Source organism: Eulemur rufifrons, chromosome 3, assembly GCF_041146395.1.
Source record: "Eulemur rufifrons isolate Redbay chromosome 3, OSU_ERuf_1, whole genome shotgun sequence".
NCBI classification, from domain to species: Eukaryota; Metazoa; Chordata; class Mammalia; order Primates; family Lemuridae; genus Eulemur; species Eulemur rufifrons.
This window is the reverse complement of record NC_090985.1, coordinates 67,172,146-67,185,693: the sequence shown is the minus strand read 5'-3', so window position 1 is coordinate 67,185,693 and position 13,548 is coordinate 67,172,146. Positions and strand designations below refer to the sequence as shown.

General features: G+C 37.2%; 1 protein-coding gene across 1 annotated transcript in view; it reads left to right on the top strand.

Moving 5' to 3' along the window:
- Positions 1-13,548, top strand: part of SLC26A7 (solute carrier family 26 member 7) — a 134,257-nt gene that overhangs the window by 80,530 nt on the left and 40,179 nt on the right. Inside the window, exons 7-9 of the mRNA XM_069466237.1 lie at positions 3,656-3,738; positions 5,934-6,081; positions 8,882-8,995. Coding sequence (XP_069322338.1) covers positions 3,656-3,738; positions 5,934-6,081; positions 8,882-8,995 — 345 coding nt within the window. The remainder of the gene's footprint in view (positions 1-3,655; positions 3,739-5,933; positions 6,082-8,881; positions 8,996-13,548) is intronic.

Below are 13,548 nucleotides of genomic sequence, written 5' to 3'. Positions count from 1 at the left end.
GCTACTCCTGTCTCTTATTAAAGTAGGGCTAATTTGCATGGCTATATATTAATGTAAGGACAGGAAACATTCTGAGTCAGTAATTTAAAAAAGGAGGCACACATGTTTTTAATTTATACAGCATTTCTTATATGCTTATAATTTTTTATATAAATAAGAGAACATATGCCTAAGTTCTTAAATAAGGAGATATTTTCAAAGGTGAGATGCAAAAGATTTCTGGCTTGATCTTCCGTAAAGCAATAAAATGTAATACCACAACCTCTTGTGGCATTACATTTGATCTGGCACCTGTTTTGTGTGCATAGAAATATTATTAATTGACAAATGTCCATTAATGATTGGTAGGTTTGTCGATACTTTTTTTACTGACCTAATTTTGCTTTATTGAAAGGATGCTTATGATTTTCATCGGCCAGGGCTGGTTCTCTAAAATGTTATTTTGTTGTATCTGGAAAAACAATACATTATACTTTTCTCCTAAGACTTATGGCATTAAAAAAAAATACATTTTGAAATTTTTAAGAAGTTCTAATGGGAACTCTTAAGTAAACAAAGCATTAAATTGAACATTAAATGTTAACATAACCATGGTCTACTAACTTACTTATTAATTGGCTTGAAGTTTTTTATTTTTATTTTATTTATTTATTTATTTATTTTTTTGAGACAGGGTCTCACTCTGTTGCCCCGGCTAGAGTGCCATGGCATCAGCCTAGCTCACAGAAAACTCAAACTCCTGGGCTCAAGTGATCCTCCTGCCTCAGCCTCCCGAGTAGCTGGGACTACAGGCATGCACCACCATGCCCAGCTAATTTTTTTTTTCTATATATATTTTTAGCTGTCCAGATCATTTCTTTCTATTTTTAGTAGAGATGGGATCTCGCTCTTGCTTAGGCTGGTCTCGAACTCCTGAGCTCAAATGATCCACCCACCTCGGCCTCCAGAGTGCTAGGATTACAGGTGTGAGCCACCGCACCCAGCCCTTGGCTTGAAGTTTTTAATGACTTTTGGGTTGTACATGTATACTACAAATGGTATCTAAATAATTTCATTTATTGAAATATTCCTTTATGCTGCTGAAATAGTGTAGGTTTATGTACATTTATAAGGCTAGTCCATTGGAAACTGTCTCTGAAGGATATGACTTGTTTCTATACAACTAAGATGGAAGCCCTCTCTCCATAGCCAGTATTTGTTGAGTTATATATAACATATGATCTATACAATATGTATATGTGTGTATTTCAGATATGCCATAAAAGTATAGAGTACTATGATTATTAGTTTTCACAGCAACCATTATAAAGCATATCATCATATTTAAAAGTCTTATTGATATTAAAGAAATATTTATTATATCTTGGATGCTATTATTGCATAAGTTTCACAAAACCAAAAATTGAAAATAACCTTAGAGAGGAAGTCCTTTGAGATAGTAATGAAACAGTTGCTTATTCTCTGTGAAACTAGTAAGAATTACTCTTATAAAAACAAAGTAAAAGATATTCCTTATATAATGTTGGCCCTAACATTTGTAAGACCTAAGGCAAATGTATCAATGCAAGCCCATAGATCAATATGTTAAATGGAACAGGTTTTGTTTTCCTATCTTCACTAATGTACCTTAGTGATGACCTTGAAATCCAGATTAGAACAGAGAATTCTTCTAGTCCTTTGAGTTCTGCCAGAATGGGACCAGGTGGGGAGAGCCAGCCTCTTTGCCTGCTCCTTCTCTTCCCCCTCCAGCTCTATCCCACCCACAGTGGGACTCACATGTGTACGTGTGGATACCCCTGCCCCAGCAAACTCCAAACACATTCCCACTCCACACCACCAGAACTGTCCTTTGCTTGGCCTTCCTCAAGTCACCCCGAGAGGATGGACCTAGCTAGGAAAGATGCTCTGCAAGCAGGCGTGGGGCCATCTGGGCAGGAAATGATATTATAGATTCCTGAGTATCTAGGGTGTGGTTCAGAAAGAGGGATACATGTTTGAGATGAGCACATCCCCCCTACTCCCACAAAGCTCCCTTCCTATGGGAAAGGCTGCAATGGGAGGAGGGCCAGAGTAGAACCCGCTAAAGCACTGGGCCGCCAGGGGTGGGATCCCCTTTGCCCACATCTCAGGGCAGTGCTGGCTTTATGCATGTACATAATATTGAAATAATATTGAAGAAAGACCAATAACTTGATTGATAAGGGAAGTTTAATTATGTTAAAGAAATTCAGTAAGGAAGTAAGACACTGTCTGAAACACTAATTCAGTGACTTAGGTCACTTAATTTTGACTATGTGCTATTAAACATCATGTATTCTTCCATTTTCAATAAGGAGTAGCTGTGGTATATTTTCTTTGCAGCTCACAATATTTTCTTACCTGATATAGATGTCTCATGAGGATTATGAGCAGTTAAAATTTATGAATTAATGTGGGAATTTTAAATATGCTAATACTTCTGATTCTAACCTAATAGCCTGAATCCTTAACTACTACTAACTTCTTTAGAAGATAACTGCAATTATATCACAATATTTACAAAATTTAACAGTATAACCTGTATAGTTTTGTTGCTTTTTCTCTTTTTTAAAATCCTCAATGGTGCTTTTCTTTTTAAGCCCATTTGATGTTTTAAAAACCTCTGCAAATTCAGTTAAATATCATCACAGAGAACAGAAAAACACAGATAGGGAAAAAACTCTACAAAATTATATTATTGGGCATTAATTGTTAAATATTCCTTATTTTGCTATTGTGAATTTGTTATGTTTTTTCTGTCCATGCACATGGTAAATTTGTACTTAAGTAGATAATTGGTGTGTCTCTTTTAACAAGATAAACCATTTCAAACTAATACCATAGCCATGTGAAATTTCCAGTATCTATTAAAATTATCAAAAGAATGAAAATGGATGGAAAACATTATGGTGGAATGGCTGGTAAAACAAAGTGTGAACTGGGTTCTGACATGCATTTTAAAGATGATTATTGGTATAGTTAGGGAACACGAGACGCTGCTTAGCATATGTCAGTGACAGAAGAATGGGGTATCGGAGTCTTCACAGTGGTCATTTTCTAAGCACTGAGCCTGATAGGCTATGAAATAACATGTTTTACTTCAAAGAATAGTAAAAGCTCAAAATTCAAAAAATTTCAAGGTGTCTGTAAATCATCATTGATTAATAACAGAGTAGGAATATTGATGCAATATCTCAAACTCTTGAGTGGATGCTGTCATGGAGGGAAAATGTTCTGTCTTTATAAAGCAGCCCTTCATGTCATAACAGACAAGTGTCTAGGTTGGGGTATGTTGTCTTCACACACACAGACACACAGACACACAGACACACCCCGTACATATATTCTGTATTTTCCTTTCCTTCAAAATTAGACATAATTGGGTTGACACAGGGTAGGATATTAGAAAAGCCATATACAGGAATATCATCTAATTCTGACACTGTAAATTAAGTGCTCTCCAAACTCAAAGGTATTTTTTATTTTTAATATTTTATTAATTTTTAAAATCTATGCAACTGCTACATTACCCTTGGCAATTATGGGACACAAGAACAATGTTTTCTTTTAAAAAGTGGTTTTAAGGTTTTTGAGATGCCAGTAATATTTTTTTCTTTTTTCAAATGGAACCACACAGATTATTGCTGCATCATTTGCTTGTTACTGTACCAATATGGAAAACACATATGGATTAGAAGTAGTTGGTCATATTCCAAAAGGGTAATGTAGTCTTTTTTGTTAATATTCTTTGTTTGTTTGTTTGTTTGTTTTTGATGAAGAAAGGGACTGGCGGTGGGAGGGTATGGATTTCATTTCTTTTTGTCCCTGTATAGGACAAAATTCTAATAAATTTCTCTTATAAAATGATAGAAACAAATACTTCATGTATGGAGAAAGAGTAACTTCCTTGACTATTCACCTATTACTAAAGAAGTTGGTAATTGTTTTATACAGTACTGCTTCAGGTAAAAGATTTGGAAAATATTTACAAAGCTATTATTTAAAAAAGAAGTGGAGGACATTGACTTTGCAAATTAGAATTGTGCTCTGGGATTCAGTCTGCCTTATTCCCCTTTCCACCACATATTTTTATGACTATTTTTATTTCACTTAAATCATAGTAAAGGTAGACAAGCATCATTTGAAATAGCAAACCTATAGGCCTGGGTAGTGGATAATAGCAAGAGAGGGTGGAGGTGGGAAGGAGGCGTGGTTCCCTACTTTGCCTTTGAACACTAAGCAAAAGTTTAACAAAAGAGAAAGTGTTCACCTTAAAAGGGCAAAACGTTGTTCCAAATATAGGCTGAAAGAAAATGAAGGCAGGTTAGGGAAGAGGGAGGGTACCTTATTCCCTTTTAATGGGCTGTGTATACACCAATATTTATAAATTTGGGGCAAAGTTACAATTGTTTTGTCCTCTAAATTTTTATCTTCCAGTCCCAAATTTTGGTTTCTAACTAAATGAAAATGGAGGAACAGTAGAAAAATCCTTAGGGATTAAAAAGGGAATTTAAAAAAATCCTCTGTCTTTAAACTATGTAGATATGGGCTAATGGTAATTATTTGAAAAGCTTCGATTTTCTCGAGGATTATCTGCTTTTGCACCTTTGAAAGTCAGTTTATTGTTTCTTTCTAAGTCATTTGTTGTTATGAATAATTAAGTATACTCAATTTTCATGAAATAAAAGTTCTTATACTTTGAAATGGTAGCAGTTTTATATAGTATCTATCTTATGGCTTGTCATGATGTCTTGGGGATAAACTTTAGTAAGTGGATAAAAAATGTCCTGCCTCTCCTCCATCCCCTCTAATTCTCTTTTATTTTAAGAGAACTTTCTAGACCCATGATCTTAAAGGAATTATAAAAAGAGCATGGCTTTGACAAGAGATGGAGCTGAAATTGAATCCCAGCCCTGCCATTCCCTTTATGAGTTTAGATAAGTTACCTGACCTTTCCCAAAAGGTTTCCTCCTCCATACAGTGGGTATAACGGTGCTTAGTTTGGGGTTGTTGCAAGAATTAAATGAAATAGCTAATATGAAAGGGCAGAGCATTCTACTTACATACTAGGTATTAAATCAACATGAATTCTCACCCCATTTTCTTCTACTTTTACCCAAGGGGTGGTGTGTGTGTGTGTGTGTGTGTGTGTGTGTATATATATATATATATATATGTATGTATTTTTTTTGGTAAGTTTCCCAAAGAATCATCAGGGATAAATAAAAAATGATAATTTGGCTCAAGTGGTTTCAAAAGACAATTAGACAATGGCTGGCATTATGTGAGAGAAATATTTTAAACAGTTCTTTTAAATGGAGAAATAGCTAACTGTGGTCCTCTATTTTGCAACAGAGGGCAGATGGAACCTTTATACATATTTTTCTTAACATATATAAAGCAGAGTTAAGTGTATCGTGAAAGGATTGGGTTAAAAACATAATTAAGATAATGAACTCACTGGCAAATTTAGAGATTAGATCAAGAATTGTAGCTCACAGTAAACTAGTGTTTGCATACAGCAATGTAGTATTCAAGGGAGGAAATACAGTCTCTAACGCCAGCCAAATAAACATTTGGAAAGGTTCGAATGAAAGAACACTCCAGATTTGCTTTTGTTCAGATACAGGAAATTTTTGTTGAGTCAGAGTTTCTGTGGTGGAATCTGAATTCCCTGGGTGTAAATGCCGGTTGGATGCATGCAGCTGTCCCTGTGGTATTCCTTGCAATTTTGCTTTTCTGCTAAATAATGTTGAAAACAAAGGGCTTCTAAGGGCAAGGCTGCTTGGTTTTCTCATGAGTATTTCACTTATTCTATGTAAACTTCACAGTCATTAGCACAGTTGAATTCATTGCAAGTTGTTACAGAAATTACACGAAGGTTGATGACTTCAATATGGTCTGTCTTTTTGCAGAATTCCTCCACCTAGAGCTCCCCGGATGAACATCCTCTCTGCGGTAATCACTGAGGCTTTTGGAGTGGCACTTGTAGGCTATGCGGCCTCACTGGCTCTTGCTCAAGGATCTGCCAAAAAATTCAAATATTCAGTTGATGACAACCAGGTGGAGTATGCCCCCAGTCCCTCTCTACTCCGGTAGTATCATTATACTGTGTACTCCCAGATCCTGAAAATATTGAACTGATGAAAAATAAAACTTTCCTAAGTGTATAGCAAGAATGGGTAGAGCAAAAGAAAAATCTCTAAATCATTCATAGAAAACTGAAAACTTGGCCTTTATGGTTTATAATATATTTGTATTTTTTTAAGAAAGAAGGACACCTTGATGTTCTTGTTGACTTATTTTTAGGAGAAAATCCAAATATATTTATCATTGCATGATAACTTTTTTGGGGGGAGGGTTGGGGCAGAGTCTTGCTCTTTTGCCCAGGCTAGAGTCCAGTGGTGTCATCACAGCGCACTGCAACCTCAAACTTCTGGGCTCAAGCAATCCTCCTGCCTCCACCTCCTGAGTAGCTGGGACTACAGGTGCACAGCACTACAACAAGCTAATTTTTCTATTTTTGTAGAAGCAGTCTCAGTATCTTGTCCAGGCTGGTCTCAAACTCCTGGCCTCGCGTGATCCTCCTGTCTTAGCTTCGCAAAGTGCTAGGATTATAGGTGTGCACCACCATGCTCTGTTAATTTTTAAATATTTTGTAGAGATAGGGTCTCCCTTGTTGCCCAGAGTGGTCTCGAACTCTTGGTCTCAAGCAATCCTCTCACCTTGGCCTCCCAAAGTGCTAGGATTACAAGTGTGAACCATTGTGCCCGGCCCTAACTTTTAAAAGTTATGGATTTCAAAGTACAAGTAACACTAATATTACTCTTAGTAAAAGACTAAAGGGTATGACAATCTATTCTTAGAATACCAAATAATACATATTATACTGATCATATTTCTGAATATACTTCTGCCAGTGTCTTGTTTCAAGCCTTGTGGGGGCCCTGCAAGCTGTGCTGGTCTGCAAGGAAGCTGCAGAGTGGTGGATATGATGCCAAACTGCCTGTGTACAAATCTCACTCTGATACCATGTGACCTGAATCCTCTCCGTGTCCCAGTTTTCTCATCTGTAAAAACGCAGATTTCTTCATTCCCCGGATGTGTATTGAACCCTATGTTCCAGATCATATATTTCCTCCATGTGAAACCTTCCAGTGGCTTCCCATCAGACTCCTCAAAAACTTCTTTATCATGGCTTACAGGGCTCTACATGACAGCCCACTGTCCCTTTCCCTCTCTGGTTTCGTATCCCTTTTATACTCTGTTCTAGCCACACCACTTTGCTTGTCCTTGAACCCACTAGTCATACTTCTGTCTCAGGACATTTGTACTTGCTGTTCCCTTTGTCAGGAATTTTATTCCACTAGGTGTCTGCTTAGCTTCTTTATTCGAGTGCTCCTTTCTTAGGGAGTCTTCTTTGGTAACCAAAAATCTTGGCCAGGCGTGGTGGCTCACGCCTGTAATCCTAGCACTCTGGGAGGCCGAGGTGGGCGGATCGTTTGAGCTCAGGAGTTCGAGACCAGCCTGAGCAAGAGCGAGACCCCATCTCTACTAAAAAAAATAGAAAGAAATTATATGGACAGCTAAAAATATATATAGAAAAAATTAGCCGGGCATGGTGGCGCATGCCTGTAGTCCCAGCTACTCGGGAGGCTGAGACAGGAGGATCGCTTGAGCTCAGGAGTTTGAGGTTGCTGTGAGCTAGGCTGACGCCACGGCACTCACTCTAGCCTGGGCAACAGAGTGAGACTCTGTCTCAAAAAAAAAAAAAAAAAAAAATCTTAAACTCCAGATTCTCTCAGGCCCTCCTCTGCTTTACTCTCCGTATTTATCTTGGTTATTGCCAGCATTTCCTCACCAAAAACACACTCCTGTGCAGGCTGGGGTATTTGTCAGTGCTCACTACCAACAGCAGAAGCAAGAACATTGTTAGGAGGCTTTTGACATAGTTCAGGTGAGATTTGATGACTTGGACCAGGATGTAGTGATGGAGGAGATAAGTGGATGGATTCTGGATCGGTTGTGGATGCCATCTGGGAAAAGGGGGTGGCGGGAAAATCAGGAATAACTCTAAAGATTTTGGCCTAAGCAATTGGAACTTGAATTGGAGAGGAACGTGGGAGAACCAGGTTGGGGTGTTGGTGAGCAATAGCCTAGTTTAGTAAGTTTGACATACCTGTTAGCCACCCAAAGGGAGATGCTGAGTAGCAGGTTGGTTATATAGTCTGAAGTTCAGAAGAGTTTTTCAAGCTGAAGGCACAAATTTGGGAGTTGTTAATGTGTATTTGGGTAGTTAAGATATAGATAGAGAAGAGAAGTGGTCCAATATTTGCAATTGGTTAGGTGAGAAGGAGCCACAAAGAAAATTGAGAGGTGGTGGCCAGGGAGGTAGGAAGAAACTGGGGGTGGAGGGGGCGTCAGGTCCTAGAAGCCAAGTGAAGGAGCCTTTAAGGAGGGAGAGGTGAGCAACGGTGTCAAATGCCTCTATTAGGTCAAGTCAGGTGAGAACGAATCATTGTATTTAACATTGTAGAGGCCATCGGTTGAGTAGTGGGAATAAAAGCCTGATTTTAATGACTTACAAGATGGAGGAGAAACTGACAACAGAGAGCTTAAATAAACAGTATTTCCATGTCAGGTTGTTATGAGGATTAATTAAATAAGGTGCTTAGAACAGTTTCTGGCTCATTGTAAGCACTCAATGAGTATTAGCTATTTTTATTATAATTGTTAAATATCAACTGGTGGGGAGAACAGAAACTGAATAGAAACAAGCCTAATTATTTGACAAATGGTAGCTGTGGTCTCTAAAAGTTGAGGGGTTAAGAAATCATATATTCTCCTATCATGAATCTTGCAGGAATTTTTGGCCCATGGCCTCAGCAATGTGATTCCTTCATTTTTCTTCTGCATCCCAAGTGCTGCTGCCATGGGGAGGACCGCCGGCCTCTACAGCACAGGAGCAAAGACACAGGTAACTGACTTGTTCCGCAGGGACAGAAGGACCGTTGGGCCCTCGGGGCTATTCTTGGGGAGTGGGAAGATTGAGCTTCTCTTTAAAGTCCTGAAAATAGTTTCACTTCCTGGAATTTTTCCAAGCAGTTTCAAAGAAGTCTCTCTTTCTCTTCTCTTTCCTATGAATGACCCTTCCAGAAGCTGAGGATTCAATGAGCAAACTAAAAAATTCTGCGCGGATGGCAACTTTACTGTTAGCAATCTTTGGAACCAACGCTCCCCCTAGTGGTAGCTCTGATTTTTTCTTTTGTTCTTTTAGCTGATAGTCATTTTTCCATTTTTATTCATTTCTTTTAAATAAAATAATATCAATTATATGCAAAATAAATCCTTGACATTAAAACTCCTATACATAGAGATATATAATTGCTATAAGATGTCTTCACACATTTTGGGTTAAAGAAACAATTATTATGTTTTTTAGGAATGCAAATCAACCCGACATGTATTGAGAGCCTATGATAGACCAGGCATTATCCTGGATACTGATAAGATGATGGTGATGATAGTGAAGATGTTGCTGTTGATGATCATGATGGTGGTGATGTCAGTGGAGAAAATATTGAGTTGTGTGCCAGGCATTGAGTGCCATACTTTTTATATAAATGAACTTATTTAATCCTTTAGGAAACCCTATGAAAGAGGTGTAATTATTACCCTCAGTTTCCACATGAGAAAGTCTAGAAGTTGAGGAAAACAGGGTTAAAGCAACTTATCCAGGTCACAGAGCTAGTAAATGGCACAGCTGGGATTTGAACCCAAATAGATTTACTCCAGATCTTGTACTCTTAACCACTGTTCCATACAAGAAAATTTATACATAGATTAATATAAGAAATTTACATTAACAACTACTATTAAAATAATCTATGTTTAAAATAGGGATTGAATGAGAATTTATTAAAATACTGTATGTGGCAATTAAAACATTTAGTGAGAGTCTACCCTACATTAAATACTTTTTTAAAGTGGTAGCAAAATAAATTTTCAAAAGTATGTGGTTCTTGACCTTGGGGGCAAATGGCAAGAGAAAAATGGTCAACACATATTAAAATACAATATAAAACTAACTCATAAAATTAATATCAACATACCATAGAGCAGAGGGGAAGCAACAACAAATTCTGAATGTATTATAATTTGACAAATAATTGCCACAACTCGTGAGGATAAGAAATGAAATCCTCATTTAACCTTATTAGGTGACACAAGTAATTTAGTTGATTTTACACAGCTAGTGATTTCAAGTGTAGGTTTATCACGTGTAACGGCATAAAAACATTTTTGTAAACTATACTCTCAAATGTCTGTGATCTAAATTTGAACATTTAACATGTAGTGTACTTAAATGTCATCCCTTACTTTGAGGACTCTTTTTTTTTTTTTTCAGTTTCATAAACATGTTTTATTTACACTCTTTCTAAAACAGCATGTGCTTCTTCAGCTTCACACAAATATTAATATCTCAAACATAACAAAACATGTCAAAAGCAAAAAACTTTTCTTATTCCCTAAACTTTCTTCTCCCTGAAGAAGAAAAATGGCATCGACATTTGTCTCATTACTCTCTCACCTTCCATATCCAATTATTAAATGTTATTAAGTATGGAATGTCCGATTTCCTAAAATACTAAGTTTGACAGTTGATATCTCTGACATTTCACTTTGGCACTTCTTTTTTTTTCTTTATTGTGAAGGTACATCCTCAGTCTTTCAAACACGCATTTTGGCTTATGATTATCTTTCTAGTATCTTTTTTGTTTGTTTGTTTGTTTGTTTTTCAGCTCATTAAGGGGGTACAAAAGATCAGGCTATATACATTGCCCATGCCTCCCCATCCCCCCGAGTCTGAGCTTTAGTTGTGTTGAGGACTCTTTTATCTATAAAATTCTAGGATTCTATAGTAGTTTCCACCTGGTTTCTCACCAGAGTGGATATATTAGGTTTCTCTCTTCATGGTCAGATTTGATAAACATAATGAGTGGCTAAGGGTGTGGTTTCAGAGCCTGGCCAGTCCCCTGGCTCTATCACTTGTGATTGGGTGACTTTGCACAAGTAACTCAATTAACTTAACCTCTCTAGCTTAAGTGGACTTGGCTGTTAAAGTAGAAATATTGTGAGGATTAAAGGAGTTAGTACACGCTTATTTAGCACAATGCTTGAACACCAAATAAATGCTCTTTAAATGTTAACAATTATCATTGATTTGATTATTATTAAATATTTTTAAAATAATAAAGTATTTCCAGAATCTTTTCTTTAAAACATTTAATATTAAAATGTGCTGGCTTGGTTGGGATGCAGCAAGACAATTTTCTAGTCCAAGTTTGCCCTCTAATTAGCTGCAGGATTCTTAAGAAAGTCAAGTTAACATCTTCATTTGTCACATGGAAAAAAAATGTTAGGGTAGAATCCCTGAGATGTTTCCACCTTGAATGTGTTCTATATCTGGGGTTTCCTTAGGCATTTAAAAGCAGTTGCTTTTTAAATTCCTATTTTAGTGATAATGAAACTATCCGATTAATCTTTATAACTTTCAACATCAAATGTCTAAAAGACACAATACTCTGAGAAAGCTTATACCGACTTTTGAATCTGGGATTTTTTTTTCATTTGATTTGAGCAGAAATTTGTTTGATTAATAGGGTTGGGTTGGAGGGGTGTTCCTTCTTTTCACTGTTTTGGAGGCCACAGGTTTAAATGATTAGAACAACAGAACTTTTCTAAGGATTTTTTATTTAACAGAGTTTTTTAAAAAAATTTTTTCTGCTTGGTATTCTTGCTGTTCATCAGACTTCAAAAGAATGGAAAGAAATCTAACAAAACACTAGTTCAGGGAAACAAAGCTCCGTAGCAGAATATTTTCATGCTGCTCTGCTTGTCGAGACGGGCTGTAAGTTTTTCAGTTATTCCCATTAAATTGCACAGGGAAAGAATCTGATTTAATGTGCATACCCACGATGAGGACGCTTTCCCATGGCAGTCATTTCAGACCTTTAACACTGCAACTGTTAAGTTTATGTGGGTATCACTGATAACTGACGTGATTCGAAGAAAGTACAAGGCGAGCCAAGTCTTAAAAGTTTTGTTCTAAATAGGCAATTTGTGAAAGCGGTTTTCTATGTGACATGACTTCACAAAACAACAACCCCTTAAATACCTCTGTCTCTCCTAGGGACTAGGTTTACACCCAGTAAATTAACCTAGAAGACATCACAGCTCTTCACCTTTTAGACTAATGACAACCAATCAAAGGATCAGTGATAATCACCTTCCATTTGTTAATGAATTTACCAACTGACTTTTATTCAGCAACATTATCAATATTTCTGTACTACAGTATTTCTGTGGAAAGTCATCTTTTAAAAATGCAAATATGGTCATGTTATTTTTGCTTAAGGCCCATGAAAGGCTTTGCACAGGGCTTAGGGTTCAGGCCTGTCTGTTGTCCACCGGGTTCTGCGTGCTTCCTGGCCTGTTCCCCCCTCACTCTCGGCTCTCCAGGCACGTGCTCAGACAAGTAATGCTGCTTAGATAAACAGCACGAATAAATGTTGTGTGTCTTCCTTCCCGCCTTCTCTCTGAAGAATGTTGCATGGGGGGGAGCTCAGTGTCCCCCGGCTCTACTCCTGCATGCTTCTGTTCACTTCCAGCAGAGGAGATGCACTGATGTTCTTCAGGGAGTTCAGGAGGCGTGACCACGAGGGAGAAGAGACCGCGTCTGCTGCAGATGCGGCTCAGCCACAACTGAAAACAACAGCTGGCGTGTTTTTCCGCAACATTGAGATTGTCCCCAGGTTCTAATTTGCCAAACTATATTCCGTTATTCTTTCAAAATTTGGCTCATTGCTTTAATTTTCTTAAAAGCCTTCTTAACCTAGCCTTGGTTACCCAATATCCTCTCTCTTTTTTTCTCTTTCTGCCCTTTCCCACCTCTTTCATCATTTCACTACGTTCTACAATGCTGTGTGTGTAGTGAGCTCGCAACCTACTTTGCATTCTTTGACAACTACTTAGGGTGGAAACAACTGGCATCTCAACCAATGTATAGTTTGGATAACTCTAACACCTGCACTGTTATATTTGTAAGTAACATGCACAACATATATAATATTTGGGAATGTGACAAGAAGAAAATATAGATTCTTTCATTATCTTTTATGTGGAATTAATTCTTAAATATAAGCAGTGATTTTAAAACAAAAAATTATCTTTGGACGTGGAAAGTTTGACGTGGAAAGAGCTGAAGAGTAAAATTCTATACAGTGTTTACTCTATGGATAATTAAGTGTGTGAACAGTTTTCTTTACTAATTACAACCTAAGCTAACCTGAAACTTACTAAGAAGGAGCTACTTCAGTTTTGTTTTCTGAGATTAAAAAGAGGGAACAAGATTATCTCTCTTGTTCTAGTTGTAACTTGCTTAAAATTTTCTCTAAGTGGATCAGAGAAATGCAAGAAAATATTACCTCCTATGGAAAGTAACAAATATGAAGATCCTTGGAAATAAAG